The 19,842-nt window shown below is 45.0% G+C and overlaps 2 protein-coding genes across 4 annotated transcripts in view; one reads left to right on the forward strand and one right to left on the reverse strand.

The window, feature by feature from the left end:
- Positions 1–12,161, forward strand: part of LOC6901200 (dipeptidyl aminopeptidase-like protein 6) — a 110,157-nt gene extending 97,996 nt beyond the window's left edge. For 2 of the 3 annotated variants that reach the window (XM_033382259.1, XM_033382258.1), the window contains exons 3-10: positions 7,086–7,299; positions 7,374–7,468; positions 7,561–7,646; positions 7,704–8,228; positions 9,654–10,859; positions 10,926–11,120; positions 11,200–11,360; positions 11,439–12,161. In XM_033382259.1, coding sequence (XP_033238150.1) covers positions 7,086–7,299; positions 7,374–7,468; positions 7,561–7,646; positions 7,704–8,228; positions 9,654–10,859; positions 10,926–11,120; positions 11,200–11,360; positions 11,439–11,785 — 2,829 coding nt within the window. In that variant the 3' untranslated portion in view covers positions 11,786–12,161. Of the gene's footprint in view, positions 1–649; positions 834–7,085; positions 7,300–7,373; positions 7,469–7,560; positions 7,647–7,703; positions 8,229–9,653; positions 10,860–10,925; positions 11,121–11,199; positions 11,361–11,438 lie in introns of all 3 variants that reach the window. The other variant, XM_033382257.1, reaches the window with a different exon arrangement.
- A 3,014-nt stretch (positions 12,162–15,175) lies between these two features.
- Positions 15,176–18,445, reverse strand: Pxt (chorion peroxidase). Its single transcript, XM_002133864.3, has 8 exons — positions 18,147–18,445; positions 17,190–17,968; positions 16,699–17,125; positions 16,310–16,637; positions 16,066–16,240; positions 15,824–15,982; positions 15,443–15,762; positions 15,176–15,370 (listed from the first exon to the last, which is right to left on the reverse strand). Exons 1-8 carry the CDS (start codon positions 18,328–18,330, stop codon positions 15,304–15,306), a joined length of 2,439 nt encoding a protein of 812 aa, XP_002133900.2. The 5' UTR covers positions 18,331–18,445; the 3' UTR covers positions 15,176–15,303.
- Positions 18,446–19,842: the final 1,397 nt, after the last annotated feature.

Consider the following 19,842-nt stretch of genomic DNA (forward strand, 5'->3'; position numbering starts at 1 on the left):
GCAAAGCGCAGAAATCACTGAGAGAAAGTGGGAGCAGGAACCCAAAGAGGACTTTGATTAAGGGTCACTTTCACACTTTTAGATCTGTATATGTTCTGACAGTTAAGCCACTAGAAATAAGGCGAAAGCGCGGTCCAAGGAAAGGAGGTTTTGGGGGGATTGGGAACCACTCTAGGAAAGGAAATTAATTTAAAGGAAGACATAGAAAGAGGACTGAAAAGAACAAGAACATTCTTCTAAAGGCTAGAAAGTCGTACGTGCAGCCGTCAAAGACTATCTTATAATTCCTCTCCGTGTAGACCTCTAATGCATGCCATAATGGCCATACTCGTTTGATTAATGAGCCGTTTGACTTGCCAGCCAGCCAGGAGCAACAGTCGGGCAGTAGGGGATAGCAGAAGCAGCAGCTGATGCCAAAGCTGATTCCAAGCCAAGGCTATCAGACAATGAGACCCCAAGAGCCGAGCCACAGAGAAACAGTTTGTGGAGGCGGCAACAGCAACAGCATAAGCATCAGTATCTGCACGGCTAAGCAACTTTCCTCCGCAGACAAACTAATAAAAGCCATCTCTCATCACCCACCTCCTTGTCATCGTCATCACCATCATCATCTCGGGGTATCATCTATGTATCTATGTATCATAATCAGCATCGGCGTCGGCATCGGCATCGGCATCAGCATCGGCATTCGCATCTGGCGGCGTATCGTCATGGTGGAGATACAAAAGCCGCATTCGGCATTGAAGCGACCATCGCTAAAGCGTGAAACGGTCGTTGTTAACAACAGCAGTGCCCCGACCATCAAGAAGGTTACTCTGGTGCCCAAGGATGAGGTGAGAAGACCCAAACAAAAATATGTTTTGTAACACTTGTACACCCCCACACTCCACTCCGTGGAGGTGGGTGGGAGGCAGACCAAGGGCTAAGGCCTGAGTAATTTGCATAAATTAGTGCGCATCCGAGTGGCTCAAGAGTGACCAAGCGGAAATTGCTATATTTTTGGGTAATATTTTGGCACCTTACAACGTAATTTGTTTATGTTTAACAAAGGTTTCTTCTGCCATGTAAATGTGCAGCATAATACATAATTTTAATGGCAGAAAGGAACTTTTTATTATCTTATTTTGGACAAGTACCTTTAATGCTCTGCCTTGCCCTTATTGGCTCAGGCGTTCAGTGTGCCCGTAGAGACCTCGAATGTCCTTGATTCGCTGTACAAAATTTCCCACAAACGAATGGCTACAAACAGAGACCATTGTGATTGGCATGTGTGATTGCAGTCTCGAAGAAATATTAAAATTGCGCATAAGTGATATAACGGATATAAGGCCACATCGTATTAAATTGAAAAATGCTTTAAAAAACTTCCCATAGGCGAACGGCTTTGGACCACCCTACGCTGTAGAGTTTTGAGCGACAACGAGGTCTCGTGGGGTGGACCAGAACTGTGGGCGGCAATTGGAAAAGCGAATCACGACTGTTTTGAAATGATTCACTGTGGCGACGTGTGGTTAAAATTTATTGTCGGCTATGCTGCGGGCAATGTTGCTTTCGGAGGTATCTGTATATGATCATTAACTCTGTTTACTATATTTATGTATTCCTATAATTGCTACCGCTATATCGACAAGCACTTCGTTTGAAATTTGCCGGGGTTCAGTTGGATATACTCGTATTTTTCATCAGTATACTCTTCCCTTTTTCAACACATTCTGGTCACACTCTTCTCTCACCCCAGTATCCCGAAATTTCATATTTAAATCCGTAAGTTCTTTTGTTTTGTCATTTTGCCAATTTTCCATGCCAAAATGTTCTTTGCCCTCGAATATTTAAGCCAAGTTAATTAAGTATGCAAATGTTTTTTGTCTCTTCGTCTTCGTTTTCGTCTTCGTCTTGCGGCGATGCAAGGAGGAGCTGGAGGAGAGATGTAGCCAGCGATGGCCATGGAGGGCCTCGCGCCTAGACACAGAATGGATGGGATTAGGTGGGGCTTCCCTTTCTTGAGGCTCTTTTAATTGCTTTCAGACGCGCCGCAGATAAACGCTCGAAAGGCAAACATATTTCTTGGTTCTGCTGGTCCCTGATCCCTATCCCTTTTTCCCCGGCAAAGGAGAATCGAGTCCTTTATGCGCAGTATTTCATAAATAAAACAATAGCCAGTGGCCCCGCAGATTTCACAGTTTATAAATTCTTCAAAACAATATATACTGGAGCCGAGCCCCCAGGCAATGGGTAATTGTGTGATGGGACGGGAGGGGGAGCGGTAGACAGGGGTCGAAACTGTTGCAAAACTCTCGATTGGCATTTCATTATTTTTTTTTTGGGTCTTTGACCATAAATAAAACACAAAACTCGATTTGCCATATCGATTGCCCCGCTGCCGTATCGGGTAGTGGCGCTCCGGGGCAAAGGCCATCAAAAGCAGCCGATGCCGAAAACTTTTTTCTCCTGCACAAATCTTTGGCCATAAATAAGTGGTCCTAGTAAGTGGCTGCCCCCCCTGCCTTACTGCCTTTTATTACCTCCTGTGTATTGTGTGTTTTTTTGTTGTTTGCTTTTTTGTTGAAGAGCAGCAAAAATTAATAAAACACAAATAAAATTGATGGCGAAGGGCACATAATTGAGCAGTTTTCCAGACTCCCAGGCCATCATTATTTTGCTTTATGTTGGTATTAAATTTAATTTGTCAGCGAAGGCAATCACCAGAACATAACCCAAAGCCTCGATTCCAGCCAGGATTCCTATTCCTTTCTCGTCATTCCTCCTCTGCCTTCTCGAACTCAAACTCAAACTCATTTTCTGGCTGCGAGGCTGACAAACTTTTTGGACTCGGGGGAAATGAGAAATGGAATGAAGGCCTTTCCCCAACACACAACTTCCACTTCCACATCTGCTGATTGGCGGGGGGGCCAGGGACAGTTCCCTGATTCGCTTTTAATTATCCTCATTTGAGATTTGTGTGGAATTCCCGGGGAAATGGGAAAATGATTTGTACACTGAATTCTATTTAAATTCAAGGCATTTCCAAAAGGGGTTTTCCTTAAACGAAAGCCTCTTACATTTAATTGGTTTCCATGTGGCTTTGGCTTTCGCAGCACTTCATCTGATCCATTGTTCCAATTTCTGCGCCAATTGGTAATTCCTAATGTTCCAAATCCTTTGAAAATGTTCTAGCAATTGTGATAGCTCGAAGATTGCTAATCAATACCTTCAAATACCTATTTTTTTATCGTTTCCCTTCAAATAATCCTTTCCAATCCGCCACTACTTTTCAAATAGTCTCTGATCATTGATTTGAACTAATATTTTCCGCTGGAACTTTTCACGGACTTCCTCCGACGTTCTGTTCTGGTCTGTTTGGCCCCGGCTTTTCCTCGCCTTGGCCGTGTGGCAATTTGTGGCCAAGATAAGGCGAAAGGCGGACAGAGAGAAAACTTGGATCAATAAATAAAAGTAGACAATAAATTTTGCATGCCAGGCAAATGGCGATAAGGATAAAGAGTAAAGACCAGCAGCAGCAGCAGCACAGCGGGGGGGAAGGACAACGAGAGGGCAGTAGAGGGAGAGGAAGAGGAAGAGTTTTGTACCCTTTCATTAATAATTGTCATCCCTGGAGCATTCCCACTCGGTGAGGAGACTCCAAAGTCCATCATAATGACACAAGTTTTGCTCCATGTGCGTGCGTGTGTGTTCGGGCGAAACTTTGCATGCCTCATCCCCCCCCCCCCTCGCCATGCCGACGCCTTTCGTTTCTCCACCAACATTCCATACGGCTTGGGGCCCATCAATGTTGCAAATGATTCTTTTTCGGGTGTGCCCTCACGGGTACCATTTCTGGACAAGGTCCCTGCCCCCCCTTCCCGTTCATTGTCTGGCATTCCAACGAAATTTAGTTTGCCTCCCGCTCGTATCTGTGTTCTCCCCTTTTTCTGGAGGCAATTTCTAATTATAAGCCGACAGTGAGCGCCGACAACCGGAAAAGTATGGATCGACACTTGCGCAAGGTCGGAATTTTGTGGGAAATTTCGCTGGACCGAAAGTCAATTAATATTAACATTAAAGTGCGGGTCTTTCCATTTCTGGCAGTGCAAAGGCCGTAGCTTAGGAGCCAACAAATTTATTCAATTAGTTTCTGTTCCAATTTTGGGCACAATTCTAGTGAAATTTACACGATTTCTTGTATTTTCGTATAGGTATAAAAAAGTGTATTAAATTGTGTCACTAGTGGAACTTATGTATGAACAAAGTTTACCCCCAAAAATAAATAGAAATAAAAACTAATTGCCAAAGAGAGTCAACAGACACACTGGACACACACGGAAAAGTCAACGGAAATTTTTGGTTGAGAAGCAGCCAAAAGAAAACCCCTCCACCATGCCAAAAAAAAGTCCACAAAGAGGACGGACATGACTTTAGTGGAGGGGACAGACAACCATTTAGTCTCCAACAATTGTAAATTGTTTGGCATTTCATGGCGGCAATTGTCCTTGGTTTCCAGCTGCCATGTGCCGGCATGTGGCAACAATGCTGTTGATGTCCCTTCATTAGCTATTAATGGGAGAAAGTGCGGCCACAAAAAGGTGTGACAATTGACCCACAAAAGGTGTCCCCAACAAAAGAAACGGAACGATAAATACCAGGGCACCCATTCAAAGACGGCTGGCCTGCGGCATGTGGCATGTACGACTGAAGGAATACCTCTATCGCCTAAAGCGGTGTGCCTCTGGTGTGATTTCATCGAAGGCGATAGCCTATGGGTCCTGTATCGGTCAGCACTCATACTGTGCAGCATTTGCCGGAAGGAGAGTGTCCAGTATCTCCTGTGCAGCATCATCATTTTGGATCCTTGTGGGGGCTTTGTTGGCATTATGGGAACCATCAAAGAGGAGAGCTTGAAGGTTTGAAATGAAGATGGAACCTCAAACCACACTCTTTCGATGGTTCAATGCTGAAAGATTAAGTGAAACGTTGCCAAAGGTCTCGTAAGCATCCACAAAATGATCGGTACATTGGAGTTCCACGAATTTTGCTTTTGTGTTATACGACAGGGCAGCTTTTTATATGCAACCGTAAACTGGCTGCTGTGCACCCAGCGCACCTCTCACATGTCATGTGTACCGTGGCAGTGCCCCACTGTGTGCCACACCAGCACTTGTGGCCTGCCTGCGCTCATTCTCAAGTTGTCCACGGAGCAGTTCTCGGGCGCATAATTGGATTTCCCTGACGAATGTGGAGGCGCCCGGCACTCGGGCGATAGGTTTCATGGTCACCATCGTCGCACTTCAGAACCCCTTTTTGGTATTTCAAACCGAGAACAATGACGGCAACAGAACAGAACCGAGCTATCAAAAGAATGGCTCCTTTACTGCGAGTGCTTCATGACTTTATGGATAATTTCATCATTTTTTTAAAGAATTGCGAATTTTATGAGCACTTCAACAGCTGATGACAAAACTATTCACAAATCATGGAATGCAAACTTTTTTGATAGCCCCAAAGATTACGAAAAACCCCGGAGTCTCCCCACCGACTGCCGAGCGTACAAAGTTTTCATCAATATAATGTTGCTTTTTTAAGAACTCTGACATCGCATGCCATAGACTCCACTGACCTCCGTTCGGCTACAGTCCGCCCCAAGACCTCAATCTAATCGAATTTGTGGTACCCCTTCGGGCAACTAATTTCAATTAGGATTTGGCCTGCCCCCCGATTGTCCTGATTCCCCACATGCAACAAGAACAAGAACACACAAACAAGAAAATCCTATTTTCTTTGCTGTTTTCCATTCCATTTCCATTCGATTGCATATCCTACTCCTACTCCGTACATTTTTAATTCGATTCCAGCAGAAGCGAAGCTCTCCGCTCTGATGTTTGCGCAGCTCCGAGCGACAAATGAATGCAAAACCACTTCGGGGACTAAGGCCGAAATCAAATTTGCAAAATACAAGTAAAAAACCCTCCCGAAAAATAGAACCCGCACACAATCCATCGATAAGAAATTCGGGGGGAAAAGGGAGAGGCATGACCGAGGACTCCTGCCCTCAGGACCTCCTGGGACTGCAGACGAATAGCAGGCGTGGAAAAAGTTTCCTCTCTTCACAAGCAAAATGCATTAAAATAGTTTCGTCCACACTCTTTTTTTGAAGGCAAACACCTCGTATCTACACCTCGAATAATCATATTAGTATTTAGTAGTGGCAGGACTCTTCTATCAGAAGTCTACCAAATACCAAATCCAAAAATGTCCCACTAAGCGAACAGCTACGTCAGCTGTTTTCTTTGCCAGTCACGTGTGAACGTGAAATAGAAATATTGTGGAACCAAGCTCATGGCTTCTATTGGAACTTTCTAGGGTATCCACTGCTTCCGCACAATGTTTGCCTCCTGCACTCATCGTGTCTGTGTGTTTTCAACAATTTGGCCTTAATTTCTTTGCCATTCGCTTGTCAATTAAGCGCCTCAAGGACGAAGGCTCAACCCACCAACCACCAACCAGCCATCCAACCATCCACTGAGATGCATCAAACGATTGCGTTGCCTGTAAAATTCGGCTGCAAGTCCCTTCTTCTCTGCCCACTGATGCCACCGACAGAAATTGATTGGCAATTGGGGTTTTCCCCCAGACGAACACCATCGCATAGTCAGAGCTAAAATTCCATTTGAAACAATTGTTTTGGGGCTGAAAGTGAAAGAAAACCCCCCAAAACTAAAGGAAACCCAAACTATATTCAAAGCATACCATTACCTCTCCACAAAAATCTTTCATTTATTCAATAGTTGGGTTTTCCTTTCCTCCACGGGTGGTGGGGGTGTTGGTATTTAATACATGGTTTCCATTAGATTGATTAAAACCGATGGGTGGTTGAGAAAAACAAGGCGCAGCCTTCTGTGCAATTAACCAATTAACTAGCGAAATGAATGCGAAATATGGGCAGACAGCTCGGTAATATTAATAGCCAGCGTAACCCATTCAGCGAATAAATACTTAGTATTTCTTTAACGTTTCCCCAAACTTCGGGAAGAAATTTTAATTCAAAGTTCACCACGGAACTAATGGCAACCCTCTCATTTCTTTCATTTTAGGAACTGGTGGCAATTTCACCCGAGCGTCGAAACTGGCGTGGAATTTTCATAGCCCTCCTGGTAATCGCCGCCGTCTTTAGCCTGATCATATTCTCCATTTTCTTGCTGTCGCCGGAGGATGAGGGCCTACGGATCCGCGGCCGTCGCATGCTACCCAGCGATATACTCGGCAAGAGCCTCCAGTGGAAGCCGTTCAACGGCACTTGGAGTAATGGTAAGCGCCATGCGAGCATTTGTCGGCCATTCATCGATTCATCCATTTCCGAATGAACTCTCGTAACTTTGCAGAACATGAGCTCATTTATCGTGATCCAACGGGCGGGCTGTCCATACTAAACATGGCAGATCTCACCACGCGCATTCTAATGACCAATTCAACATTTGTAAGTACTAGTGTTGGATAATGGCTTGCCTTTTCTGTGCTCATACGGTTGTCCCTCTCTCTCTCTCTCTCTCTCTCTCTCTTGCCTCACAGCGGCAATTGAATGCAGAATCGTTTCTTGTGGCACCAGACCAGAAATACGTGCTCCTGCAATCGGATAGCAATGCAGAGGGATCCAGGTAGACACGCCTACAAACTCTATGAATATTATAGTTAAATGTCCTATATCCTTATAGACACCACGTGTATGAGGTGCAAACGGCCAACACATTTCCCTTGGGACCAACGGAGAACATTGCCGAGGCGCCGCGCCTCCAGCACGTGGTGTGGGCACCCATCAATCCGCCGCCACCGCCACCTCCACCATCGTCTGCAGCAGCAGCCACAACAAGCACCATGGCGCCGCTGCCCAGTGGCAGCATCATTCTGAATAGCCTGGCCGGTGCGGCGGCTGGCGGCAAGACAACAACGCCAACACCGGGCTCAGGCAATGGCAATGGGGGCAACGGACCCTATACGCTCAATCAGGCCATTGCCTTTGTGCACCACAACGACATCTACTACAAGCCAAAGGTGCAGGGCGAACTCGTCTGCCGCATCACCCAGACAGGGATGGGCGGCGTCTTCTTCAACGGTGTGCCCGACTGGACGTACGAGAATGTCCCCGAGCTAGATAGCCGCCGGAGCGGCATGGCCTTCTCACCAGATGGCCTCTTCCTGGCATTTCTCAGCTACAACGACAGCGATGTCAATGAGTACAAGTAAGTGTCCGAATCAAAGCGAGAGAAGTATCGTATCACATCGAATGAAGTCCCCTCCAACTGGCAGCAATCGATAGATGACTCCGTCGAGCCCTCTGTCGAATGCAAGTTCAGGTCGTTGCTTTTCCGATACACTAGTAGATATTTTCCGGCTTTGCGAACTAAAATTCTTTTGTAAAGATCATGAAAAGCTTGCTTTTTGCATTGCGTTCCCTGAGACAAGCAGACATACACATCACTCATTAAATTTTTTATACTTTCAATAATTTTGGACACTTCATTTGAAAAATTTCCATTCAAAATGTTGTTGAAAATCAGATCTAGAAACCGAATTACGAAATTACGAAACATTTTCCGCATGTGACCATTTCTAGACCTCTCTCTTTCCGTCTGCATCTGTGTGTAGGGGAATCTCTTGATGTTTGTTTAGTGGCTCTATCGTTTGTATACATTTTGTTGGCCGAATGTTTTTGGCATCGTAAAAATGGTCGGAATTGAAACAGCAGAAGTCGAATGAAAAACACCATAAAACGAGACAGGCCAAAAGACAACGGAAGAACGGAATTGCGTTGGGGGTGGGTGGCACTTCTTAGCGGCCTGTTCGCTTATAGATATCCGATATTAGTTCTTCGACGGTTGGTAGTGGATCAACCAGGGAATATCCCTGTTGATTAACCCGAATATAGCCGCACCTGACACCAATTGAGATGCTCTCCTCAAAAGTCTTCCAAAAGCCAGGATCTGTAATATTGTTCTGTGGCTGTAATGGATATGTGTAATGTATAAATTTCAAAGATCTATCTATCAAAGAAGTACTCACATGGTTCAACTTCACCTGCTGAGCGATCTCAGACAAGGTAGCTGGCTGCTTGATATTCGACAGCACTTTAATGATTTCAATACCATACTTGTTGTATCGTGGTTGGGGCAACTGCGACTTCATCTTGTTACTCTCAAAGTAGATTCTCCAATGACAAAAATAAGACAATTTCGAACTCCACACTTGACTGGAAATTCAAAGGCTTTGTTTTTAGAGAGGGTGGACAGAATTGTAGATGTAGGAGGACATTTTCACTGTGTAACAGGTAGGTGTGGAGAGTCGGGTGGTAACTGGAAGAGCGGTCGTACCATCGAGCACATACAACGCGCTGTATCAACGAATGGTACCAGCGAGTGCTAACAGCAAGCGGGTAGAACGAGTATTAACAGCGAGCGGTTGCCCTGACCGGTGACAGCGAGCGGTTACAACGAGTATTAACAGCGAGCGGTTTCAACGAGTATTAACAGCGAGCGGTTACACCTCTAGCAGAGCTGCCGCCCTAAACAGGCTTCTTTGGCATTCGATTTTTTGTGCAGTTGCCATAGGGATTTAGGGATTTCCTCTTGAATTTATAACTAAATGTTTTTATTACTATATATTTATAGATACACTTGGATGGGCGATGACATCAAATATCCGGCAGTGTTGAGCCAACGCTACCCAAAGACGGGAGCCAGAAACCCCAATGTCACCGTGAATGTGGTGAATCTTTCGGTGATCAAATACATCATTCCTTCGCAAGTCAAACTCCCAGCGGATCTGGTGAACGGCAGCTATGTGGGCGGCTTGACATGGGCCTCGCCCATCGACCTCTCGGTGACGGTGACGAATCGCGACCAGACGAAGGCCACCACTGTGATCTGTAGGGCGCCGAACTTCCACTGTCAGGTGGTGCACACGGAGGTGACCATCAACGATGGCTGGGTGCTGCCCTCCGAGCGGCCCATCTTCTCCGCGAGAATCGCTGCACAGATGCGCCAGGGCCATCGACAGTACCAGATGCAGATGCAGATGCAGCTACAGGAGACGGCAACGACGTCGGCGATGGGCAACGATACGGTGGCGAATAATGTGAGCAATGGCCAAACGACCTACGAAATCACCAATGGTGGATACCTCCTGAAGCGACTGCCAGTGCGTGATGGAGAGCATGGACACTACCGTCATGTGGTGTTTATCTCATCGCTGGACCGCCGTCCTGTGCCCCTGACGATGGGTCGCTTCGAGGTCACAGAAATTGTCGGCTGGGACGAACAGCACGAGATCGTCTACTTTATGGCGGCCCCCGAGAAGCGGCCTGGCGAGCGGCATCTCTACAAGATCAGCCTCAAGCTAAACGTCACTGAATCCAATCGCACGTACATCACCTCCACGCAGCCCACGTGCCTGACGTGCGACAACACGGAGGCCACCTATCGCCTGCACAGGGCCAACCCGTCGAAGATGCCGACGCGCGGCGACAGCTGGGAGGACATTGTGGCACGCCTCGAGCCGGATGATTGCATCTACGATATACCCAAGAACTGCCTCTACAATCGGGTGCAGTTCAGCGGCGACTATAGCTACTACGTGCAGGAGTGCCTTGGCCCAGAGGCGCCCAGTGTCTACCTGGTGGAGACCGCCAGCAACGACAAGATCTTTGTCCTCAATGCTGGGGATGTCCTGAGACATCGCCTCTCCCAGCTGGCCGTACCACAGATGCGCACGTTCAGCGTGGAGATTCGTCACGGGTTCCATGCCCAGGTGCGACTCTTTCTGCCGCCAGGCATGCGCGAGGAGGAGGAGGTTGCCTTTCCCTTGGTGCTGCATGTGTAAGTGCATTCGATCAATGCCAATCTATTCATTCATGTATTCAATGGCATTCATATTGCTTTTAGGGATGCCTCGCCGGGGTCTCAGTTGGTCACCGAACGGTTCCATATCGACTGGAACTGGTATTTGTCCAGCCAGCGGAGCTTCATCGTGGCCCAGATCGATGGACGGGGCAGTGGCTTCCAGGGTGAGCTGTTGCGCACTCAGGTCCATGGAAAACTAGGGACCGTCGAGGTGGAAGATCAGCTGGGTGTCCTCACGTGAGTATCCTCGCTTTGATGCCCTTATCCCCTCTTCACTCGTATGTCTGTATGCATTTCATATGTTTTTTTGTCACAGATATTTGCGTGACAACTTAAAGTTCATCGATCCATTGAGAATCTGCGCCTTTGGGTGGGGCTACGGCGGCTATGCAACGGCCATGATGCTCATCGATGACTCCCAGCAGGTGCTCCAGTGTGCGGTGTCCATCAATCCCATAGTCAACTTTGGATTCCACTGTGAGTGTGAGAATGGGATCCCTTAATACGGAAAATTATACCTTCTTTACATCCATCCTTCCTTCGTTCCACAAATAGATTCCTTCTTCACTGAGCGATATATACCCTTGAAGGGCGACTATCTGCGGGCATTGCAGGAGGCGGATCTCACGATGAAGGCGGGCAACATTAAGGGGCGCAACCTGATGCTGATGCACGGAACGGCCGATACGTTGGTGCATCAGGAGCATACGCTGATTCTGGTGCGGGCACTGGTCGATCAGCAGGTGAAGTTCCGGCATCAGGTGTATCCCGATGAGGATCATGCGATCGGCAGATCGCTGAGCCATGTGTACAAGACCATGGAGTGGTATTTCGATGAGTGCTTCGGCCCCGTCGACGACAACGAGTGGGACCCAACGGGTCTGTTTGTGTTCAAGCAATAATTAAGACCCCCCTACGATCCTTACGACGAGGATCCGCTGGCCAATCAGCTAAGCGACATCGACATTGATCCCGATCCCGGCGATCGGCAGCACGGCAGCAATCTCAGCACTCTCATCACGGCCACCACCACCAGTGCGTCGCTCTCCGCTCTGGACGAGCTGGACAACAGCCTCCAGGTGCTCGACCTCATGACCTCCTCGAGCACCTCCACCACCCTTAGCAAGGTCTCTGGCAAGCTGTGCAACTACAGCAGCAAGCGCCGGCTGGAGCAATCGGAGACGGCCCTGGCCGAAAAGACACGCATCCTGCAGCACTAGAAGTGCAGCCACAATGCCACAAAGTTGACTCTCAAAATGCATTTCCACTGTGCTAGTACTCTTTTGGTTTTGGTTTCTTTTCTTGTATGCCAAAGTTAAGTTCCATTAGGCAGGGCAGGACATTCGCATGTTCCCATTAACGGATGCTCGATCTCTTTTCGAGATTTCATCGTAGACAAATCCTGAATCGCTCCACTCGCTTATGGGAAATTTTGTATAGCGTGTGTTTGTGTATGTGTGTGTGGTGTGCCCTAGCGGAACACAGAGGAGTATTAGATAGTCTCTTAGTTTGTTGCTTGAGAACTGATGATGGATGATGGATGATGGATATAGGCTTGAAGGCGCAAACGCCCCAGAGTCCGTGTGCAGATGGAAGGAAACAAAAGAAAAGCAAGGTGATTCATTTATGCGACTGATTATTAACATATGTGTATTAAATAATTAACAAAAAGTCATCGAGCAAAACAGAGTGGGACAAGGGAAAGAGAGAGGAAGAGACCAGTGAGAGAGGATGAAGAGAAGGATGAAACAATGTCGATGTAAATGTCGTAGGGAAGAAAAGCGTAGGGGAGAATAAACCGAAATGCATACGAAAAATGCATACAATTTCTAGCATAAAAAACGATTAAAAACTCAACTCAACACCATGAAACCATGTATCCAGATATACGATATGTGTGTGATCCCAATACCCACACCCCCACCCCCACCCCCATGTGTGTGTGTATCCCGTTTTCCTTTGTTGTTGTGTTACCTTATATGTTATTTGTTGTTGTTGTCTTATTTATTTTTTTGTATTCGTAATCGTACGTGGATATATAATATGTATATACATACATATACATATATATATAAATATAGTTATAATTGACTGAACGTTATTTTTTTGTATATATTGATAATTAAATTTTAAACAATATGAAACATACATATTAAAACAATTAACTCATGTCCAAAGGAAGGAGGAAATATCTTTTAAAAATAGAAACAATTTGCAAAGTAGTTCAATGTACCGGAAAAATACCGAAAATACCTTAAAAAACCCCTCATAGCAAAAGACCGAACCCTACCCTCCCACAGAAATACTACGATAGAAAAATCCGTGAAAAATCGGTGTAAAATGAATTTTCTTGTTGGCGACTATAAAAGTACCCTGTAATCCAGTGTAATCCACTTGACCTGCCAGAGGATTAGCCTTGGATTGGGAACAGTAATCCAATTTAATGATACCAAACATTCCTCTCTAGACATTGTACTTGTAAAACAGCTTTAAACGTCATATCCCCCCGTAACGATAATAATCTCATCCCAATCGAACTCCTCCCCCCACCCCCACTAATCGAAATCGAATCTCCTGTGTGGTATTTGCAGATGTCTAGCACAAGCTACACACAAATATAAGAAACCTTATTTTTAAAAATCTATTATTACGATATACTATATAAAGAGGAGGGTAGGACGGAAAAGGAGAAGAAGAAGAATGTGCCACACAGAGACAAGTCCAAGGCTTGGAATACCCCAACCCACCCCGCTCCCAATCATCGGATCGGACCAGAGCGAAGTCCCAAGTCCAGTTTTTTGAAGAGAACTCTGAATGCTAGGGATGCTACGGATGCTGCGGATGCTAGAGGGGAATGTGTGTGAACCAAAAAGAGCAAAAGATTTTTTTTTAGATTTTTTTACCATTAACATTAAAATGAATAAAAGCTAAAGAAGGAAAGAAAGATACAAATAAAGATATACACATATGTATATACCATACATATATGAGGATTGGATTGGATGATTGTCAAGCATAGATGTTAAATGTTGCATGAGTAAGCGAAATTTTATTGTAGCAGGACCCAAGAAGAAACAATAAAACAGGGGTCCCTCCCTCTTCCAAGACCCCAAAGAAGTTTCCCCAAAAAAACTCCAGCCCAAAAAAAACAGAAAATATAACTAACAGAAATATAGTCAAGCTTTAAATGTTGTACTCTGAGGGGGACTAGAGACAAGTGTGGAGATTCATAAATCTGATGGATCAGAATAAATCGGAGAAATCCATTGCCCTAAAAAGTTTATGTTTGCGGAAAAATGAAGGAACAAAAGGACGAAGTGGAAGCAAACCAAAATGCATATTTATAAATGTTTAACACAAGAATTCTATAATAAACTAAACGAAAGTAAATATATATATATACATATATACATACATACATACATACATACATACAAAAAGTAAATGTAATTGTGCTAAAGCAGAACCGATCGATCGATATGTATTTTATGTATTCCAAGCTACAAGACAAAACCATTAACCTAGTATGTGGAACCAAAACAAGTAAACGTAAAGCTAACAACACACAAAATACAAAAACAAAGAAACAAAACAAAAAATACGAAACGAAGCGAAACGAAACAAAACGAAATCTCATTTCCATAAAGTACAAACGAAAACAAAAAATATAATATAATTGTACCCTTTGTTGCCCCGCACATTGAGCCCGAAAACCACGTACGAAATGACCAAATACTGGACAATGTTTATATGTTTTGTTTAGTCATTTGAAAAATGACACCCCCCAACGAAGTGATTTGGTTTCAAGACGAAGAACATTTCAAAACGACAAACACTACAAAAAATGGTATTTAACATGAAACGGAACCGAATTCGAATAGATTTTAGCGTATAAATAGCAAAACTATGTATTTCCAACAACAGACACAACGTATACCAACATTTGAGAACTAAAAACCAACTAAAAAACGAAACAATAAAGACATTTTTGTGTGTATGCAAAATAGGATGTACAATTGTCTTTGAATTTCTCGCTGGACGCGCGCATATGAGCGCAGTGTTGTAAAGTGGTCAAGCCAGCCTTTGAACTGGCTCATTTTTTCTCTGGACACACTGAACCGTACCAATATGTATCGATTTGTATTGCTCTTATCACATGTGTGCGGTCACACTAACCTAACCGATATGCAAAATAAATTTAAATTCGAATTTAAATAATAAATGAAATCCAACTAACATTAATGAAATGGCCATGATCCACTGCAAATATGAAATTCAATAATCACATATCATGACCTTTAAATTCGTTTCTTTGTTACATAAATCGGGGGTATATTCCCCATACATTCCACCGAGCACTCGGGCGCATTAAAAACTTGATAAATAATTATAAATAAAAATGAATAATTTAGAAATAATCTCAAGTGCGCCAGGCATTCAGATTGACGGCAGGCAGGCTGGGATCATCGCAGGCAATCATTTGGTTGCTGCAAAAAAGAGGTTTGGCTCATGAGCTTCCATTACACTTCCTGGGATCGATCTTTGCGACAATCTCTTACCCCGGAAAGTCAGCACGGATAAAGGCGGCCACGGGCACTCCCTGGAGCGTTAGGCGATCGGCATTGTCGCAAATCAGACGAGCCATCGTTGTCTTTCGAATCTCCTGCAGCTGGTTGGGTGTGAAGGCGCCGGGATTGATGTCAGCATCGTACTCGTAGTAGTAGCGATCTCCATGCTTGAAGCGCGCAAACTGATCGGCAATGATCTCGGCAAAGGTAACGCCCACAATGCCGCCCTCAACGGCTTTCTCCAGGAGTCCACCAACCCACAAATCAATGTCATCCGGCGTCCTATAAGCGCGTGCCAGCTTTTGGCCAACCTGTTGTGTGGGGAGAAATCGAATCATCCATTCTCAAAGAGAAACCATCTGGCCCTCGTACCTCGTGGGGAAACTGATCGAAAGTCTTAATCTTGGGGGCACCCATAAGCTCCAGATAATCGTTGTAGCAGTGCAAACCCTGGTCGCGCCCACGCTGTATATTTATGGCGGCCAGATCGAGACCGAATGGATTATCACCACGGAACAGGAATCGACTGAGCTGCTCATGAATGAATGAGTGAAGAATCAATCCATTAATTAAGAGTCAAGGGTAGGGTATAAGAGATATAAGATGATACTTACTCCTTGGGTAATAGAGCTGTCGATCTGCTGAATGGGCTGGCTGTAAAGGGTCCGGAGCATATTATCATAGAACTCACGCTTGCGCATACGCGACGGATTGAACATCACATCCGGGATATTGATCACTTCATCAATGCGGCCATGCTCGCCCCGTATATGGAACTTTCCATCGACACTAGAGCGGGGATACCAAAATTCATGCATCATGTGTACAATATGTAAAAAAGTTAATCCAGAAACAAACCTGGAATGCCCCATGCGATAGGCAGCACCAGAGAATTCGTTGGTTATAGCAGGATTCACGTCCGGGCTATAGTCATGCGCATAGCCCTGTTGGAGGGGCACCAGTCGGAAGCGCTTCATTTGCTGCGGTCCAATGATAATCGGCAGGAACTCATTGTAAGTGATGTGCTGCACTTCGGCAATGACGATGCGCCGTGCCTCCTGGAAGAGCCACTCATCGCCGGCCGATGGATTGATCTGGGCCAGTATATCGGCCACACGATTGTGCTCGCGAGCGAAGAGTATTTGAAGGGTAATGAGCGATATGATCTGATTGGTGCGTCCGTCTCCTGCAGAGCTCTTTCTCCATTAGGCACATGGGGACACAAGAATAAAGACTAGTGTATTTACCCGACTTGAAGCAAGACTTTCCGGCCTCCTCACTAGGACAGGCCTTCTTGTCGTCCGCCAGCGGCAAAAGATCCCGCCCGAAATCGTCCAGCATGCGCAAGCGTCCGCCTTTTAATGATCTCAGATCACGGGCTGCCTCCTGACTGGAGCCGTACACCGGCGAGACGTCCAAAAAGTGCGTTACCTTGCTCATTTGCTTGCCATAACTGAGCTGACAGTCCCGATTCGGCACAAGGGAGAGCCTCACCAAGTTCAGGCAACGAACGCCGAAGGCATTGTAAAATTCATCATCCGGATCCACGGAGATCGGCATGCAGGCAAAGTGGGTCTGCTGTGGATTCAATGGCCCTTTTCCCCCAGGAGAACAGCACTGCACCAGATCCCCACCGTCGAGACGCACTGTGGAGGTCTGCGAGACATCGTGTGCCTGCCAAAGGTAAGTGGAATCTCTTGTCACAGGTTCTGTTTCTAGTGGTGGGGCATATACAAACCAAAACCTGTCCAAACTGCATCACCAGAAGATTGTACTTGGGATGGGGACGATCGACATCGGCCAGGAGGATTCGGGAGATCTTGCGAGCCCCCAACAGAAGAGTGCCGTCAGTCGAGTGGACACGGGGATTCCAGATGCCATCCTCGTAGGCCGGCGGCAGCATACGCTCCAAGGGCTGGCCGGCAGCACCCCAATGCGACCGGGCTGGCGACGGATTGTTGCATGTCCCGTCAAAGCTGCGATACACGGATTGGATGTTCCGACAAATTGGCGGTGCCTGGCAGTGCTGGTCCAGCGGTGTCTTTGTGAACTTTATCGGTACGTTGTTGGTGATGATATCGTCCACGGGTAGCTGTTCCATCTTGCTGAAGAGCTGTGTGGTGAAGACCTGCTCGAGGGCATTGTGGGACAGCCCAAAGTTGTGCAGATCCTCCTTGGCCGTGGAGTGGAAGACAATGCCGTGACTGAAGTCGGGCAGACCCCGATGAACGGGTATCTGGGCCACACCATGCATCAGATGCTCAAAATTTCGCCGGGCCTCATCCAGTAAGGTGGGAGACACAAAGCTGGGAAAATCCGCGCGACGCTCCCTGCTCTCCAAGCGTGGAGCTGTGTGGTTCTGGCCCGTCTGGCAGCAGTAGCCAAATTTGCCGGCTGGAAGGTCGCAAATTTGCGGTTTCTCATGGCTTTTCATGCGAACATGGGCTGGACACTGGATTTGTGGCACGCATTTCACACCGGTACATGGGAGACATTTTTTCAGCAGCCCGCTGGTGACTAGAAAGAGTTGAATGTAGATATAACCGTAAATAGAGATGAGCAAGAATGCGCTAGAATGGGATGACACTATGCTCACAAAATAACCGTTCTTTGGTGGCCATTATAAAAATCACTCGGAAAGCAATAAAATATTCAAATTTTGTTACAAAATAAATCACTACAAAATAGCACTTACCTGTGCTTGTTTCTGTAGCTCCAGTTGGAGCAGGAGACACAGGTGCCGCAGATGTCTGCTGATTATCAATTTCTAAATCGTTGCGGCTCTGCCGTGCAGAAAATGCGGCTGCTGCTGAATTCTCAAATTGACACACCAATAAAAAATGCCACAAGAGCAAAGAAACACACAATATCCGACACATTTTACTAATTGATAAAATAATTAATTGCTTGGTCAAATTTATGTGTCTGATCAATCTCAATAAGCGCGCCACCGTTGGTTTGACACCTCCTTCTTCTTTCCATTCAAACTTAGCCCACTTAAGCCCCCTCTATTTAAACAGGTGAATAACTGGAGCTAAGCCACGGAAAATAATACTGTTTGTAAGTTCTTCTTGTACATCCATCCTTTCTCTTTTCCTTCAAACAAATTGACCACGATATCTTTCCCCTGAACTGCGCAAAAATTCTTCAAGACTCATAATTTTCGTGGAGTCTATTCTAGTACCCACTGGTCAACAAGGGGTTAATCGTTTTCAGTCCATGATCGCAAATCAAATTGCTCGATTTTAATATTCTGACTAATATAACTAGCTAAATAGGAGCCCCAGCCGTAAAAAAATAATTTTATCCGATTAATGAATCAATTTTCTACCATATTGTTTAGTTTTAAATGAAAAAGGTCAACAAAATAAAACGCTAGTCGGCATGAAATTAAGCGTCAGTAAATGTAATGCTAAGTAATTTCTGACATGCTGGTTTTGACCACTTGCGGGCTTGTCAGCCGGGTAGATATTTGTTTACTTCTTTGATTAATTTGTTTTTCAAGCTGCTTTGAAAACCAATACAAAATTGATTTTCTACAGATTGTCATTTTTGTACATATTTAAGCATTTGATTAGTTTTCAGTATATATCTCTCGATCCCGATACCTATTCTTGGTCCCTACAAGAAGACAATAAGCTTTAAAATATCGTTGAAATATTGAAAATAAAATTAAATAATATTGAATAATATTAAAATATATTGAAAATAAATTGCTTTTGCCTGGGATGACAAACATATCCACAATTCTATAACATCCATTTCCCCCAGGGTATGTGTGCATGGAATAAGACTCATTGATTTCAATCGGGTAAAAGAGGTCCTTACCCGATTCAAATTCGGTTATCGATACTATCGACTGGTTACGAGTGGTGCGCGCCAAATCTAACTTTTTTGAATGTGAGCGACAAGGATTTAAATGTTGTCAACCGGCCATTACCGATTCAACAAATACGACGATTCCCTCAATTTTGATCTTCCGTCGAATATCAGCTATATGGAAGATTTAGCCATGCCCTCATAATTTTATACGAATGGTGAATCTATTTCCTACTTGATTGGCCTATTCGAAATAATTGTTTCATTCATTTCATTTAATAATAATAAAGTCTTAATAATATACTAATCACTAACATCACTATCGTCACTAACGATGTCGTTGGGATTTTTTAACAGCATTTCAGTGTTCGGTTCAAAATTCTCGCAACCGTTGTTCTTCCTTAGACCTTGTCTCACATATAAAAGATTTTAAACATTTATATTCTTAAATCTATTTCTTGTATTTTTTTTTATTAAGTTCACTTCGGAGAATATTCGTTCACATGATGCATTCGAAACTGGCAATATAAGCAGTACTTCTGCCAATTTTGAATTTTTTCATATTTTAATTC

This window comes from Drosophila pseudoobscura, chromosome X, assembly GCF_009870125.1.
Source record: "Drosophila pseudoobscura strain MV-25-SWS-2005 chromosome X, UCI_Dpse_MV25, whole genome shotgun sequence".
NCBI classification, from domain to species: domain Eukaryota; kingdom Metazoa; phylum Arthropoda; class Insecta; order Diptera; family Drosophilidae; genus Drosophila; species Drosophila pseudoobscura.

Coding starts and splice junctions, on each gene's coding strand:
- Pxt (XM_002133864.3), bottom strand. CDS start 18,330: ATGTGTCGGATATTGTGTGTTTCTTTGCTCTTGTGGCATTTTTTATTG. Junction 15,983..16,065: donor ACAGCTCTATTACCCAAGGA/GTAAGTATCATC, acceptor ATTCATGAGCAG/CTCAGTCGATTCCTGTTCCG. Junction 15,763..15,823: donor TCGATCAGTTTCCCCACGAG/GTACGAGGGCCA, acceptor CCCACACAACAG/GTTGGCCAAAAGCTGGCACG.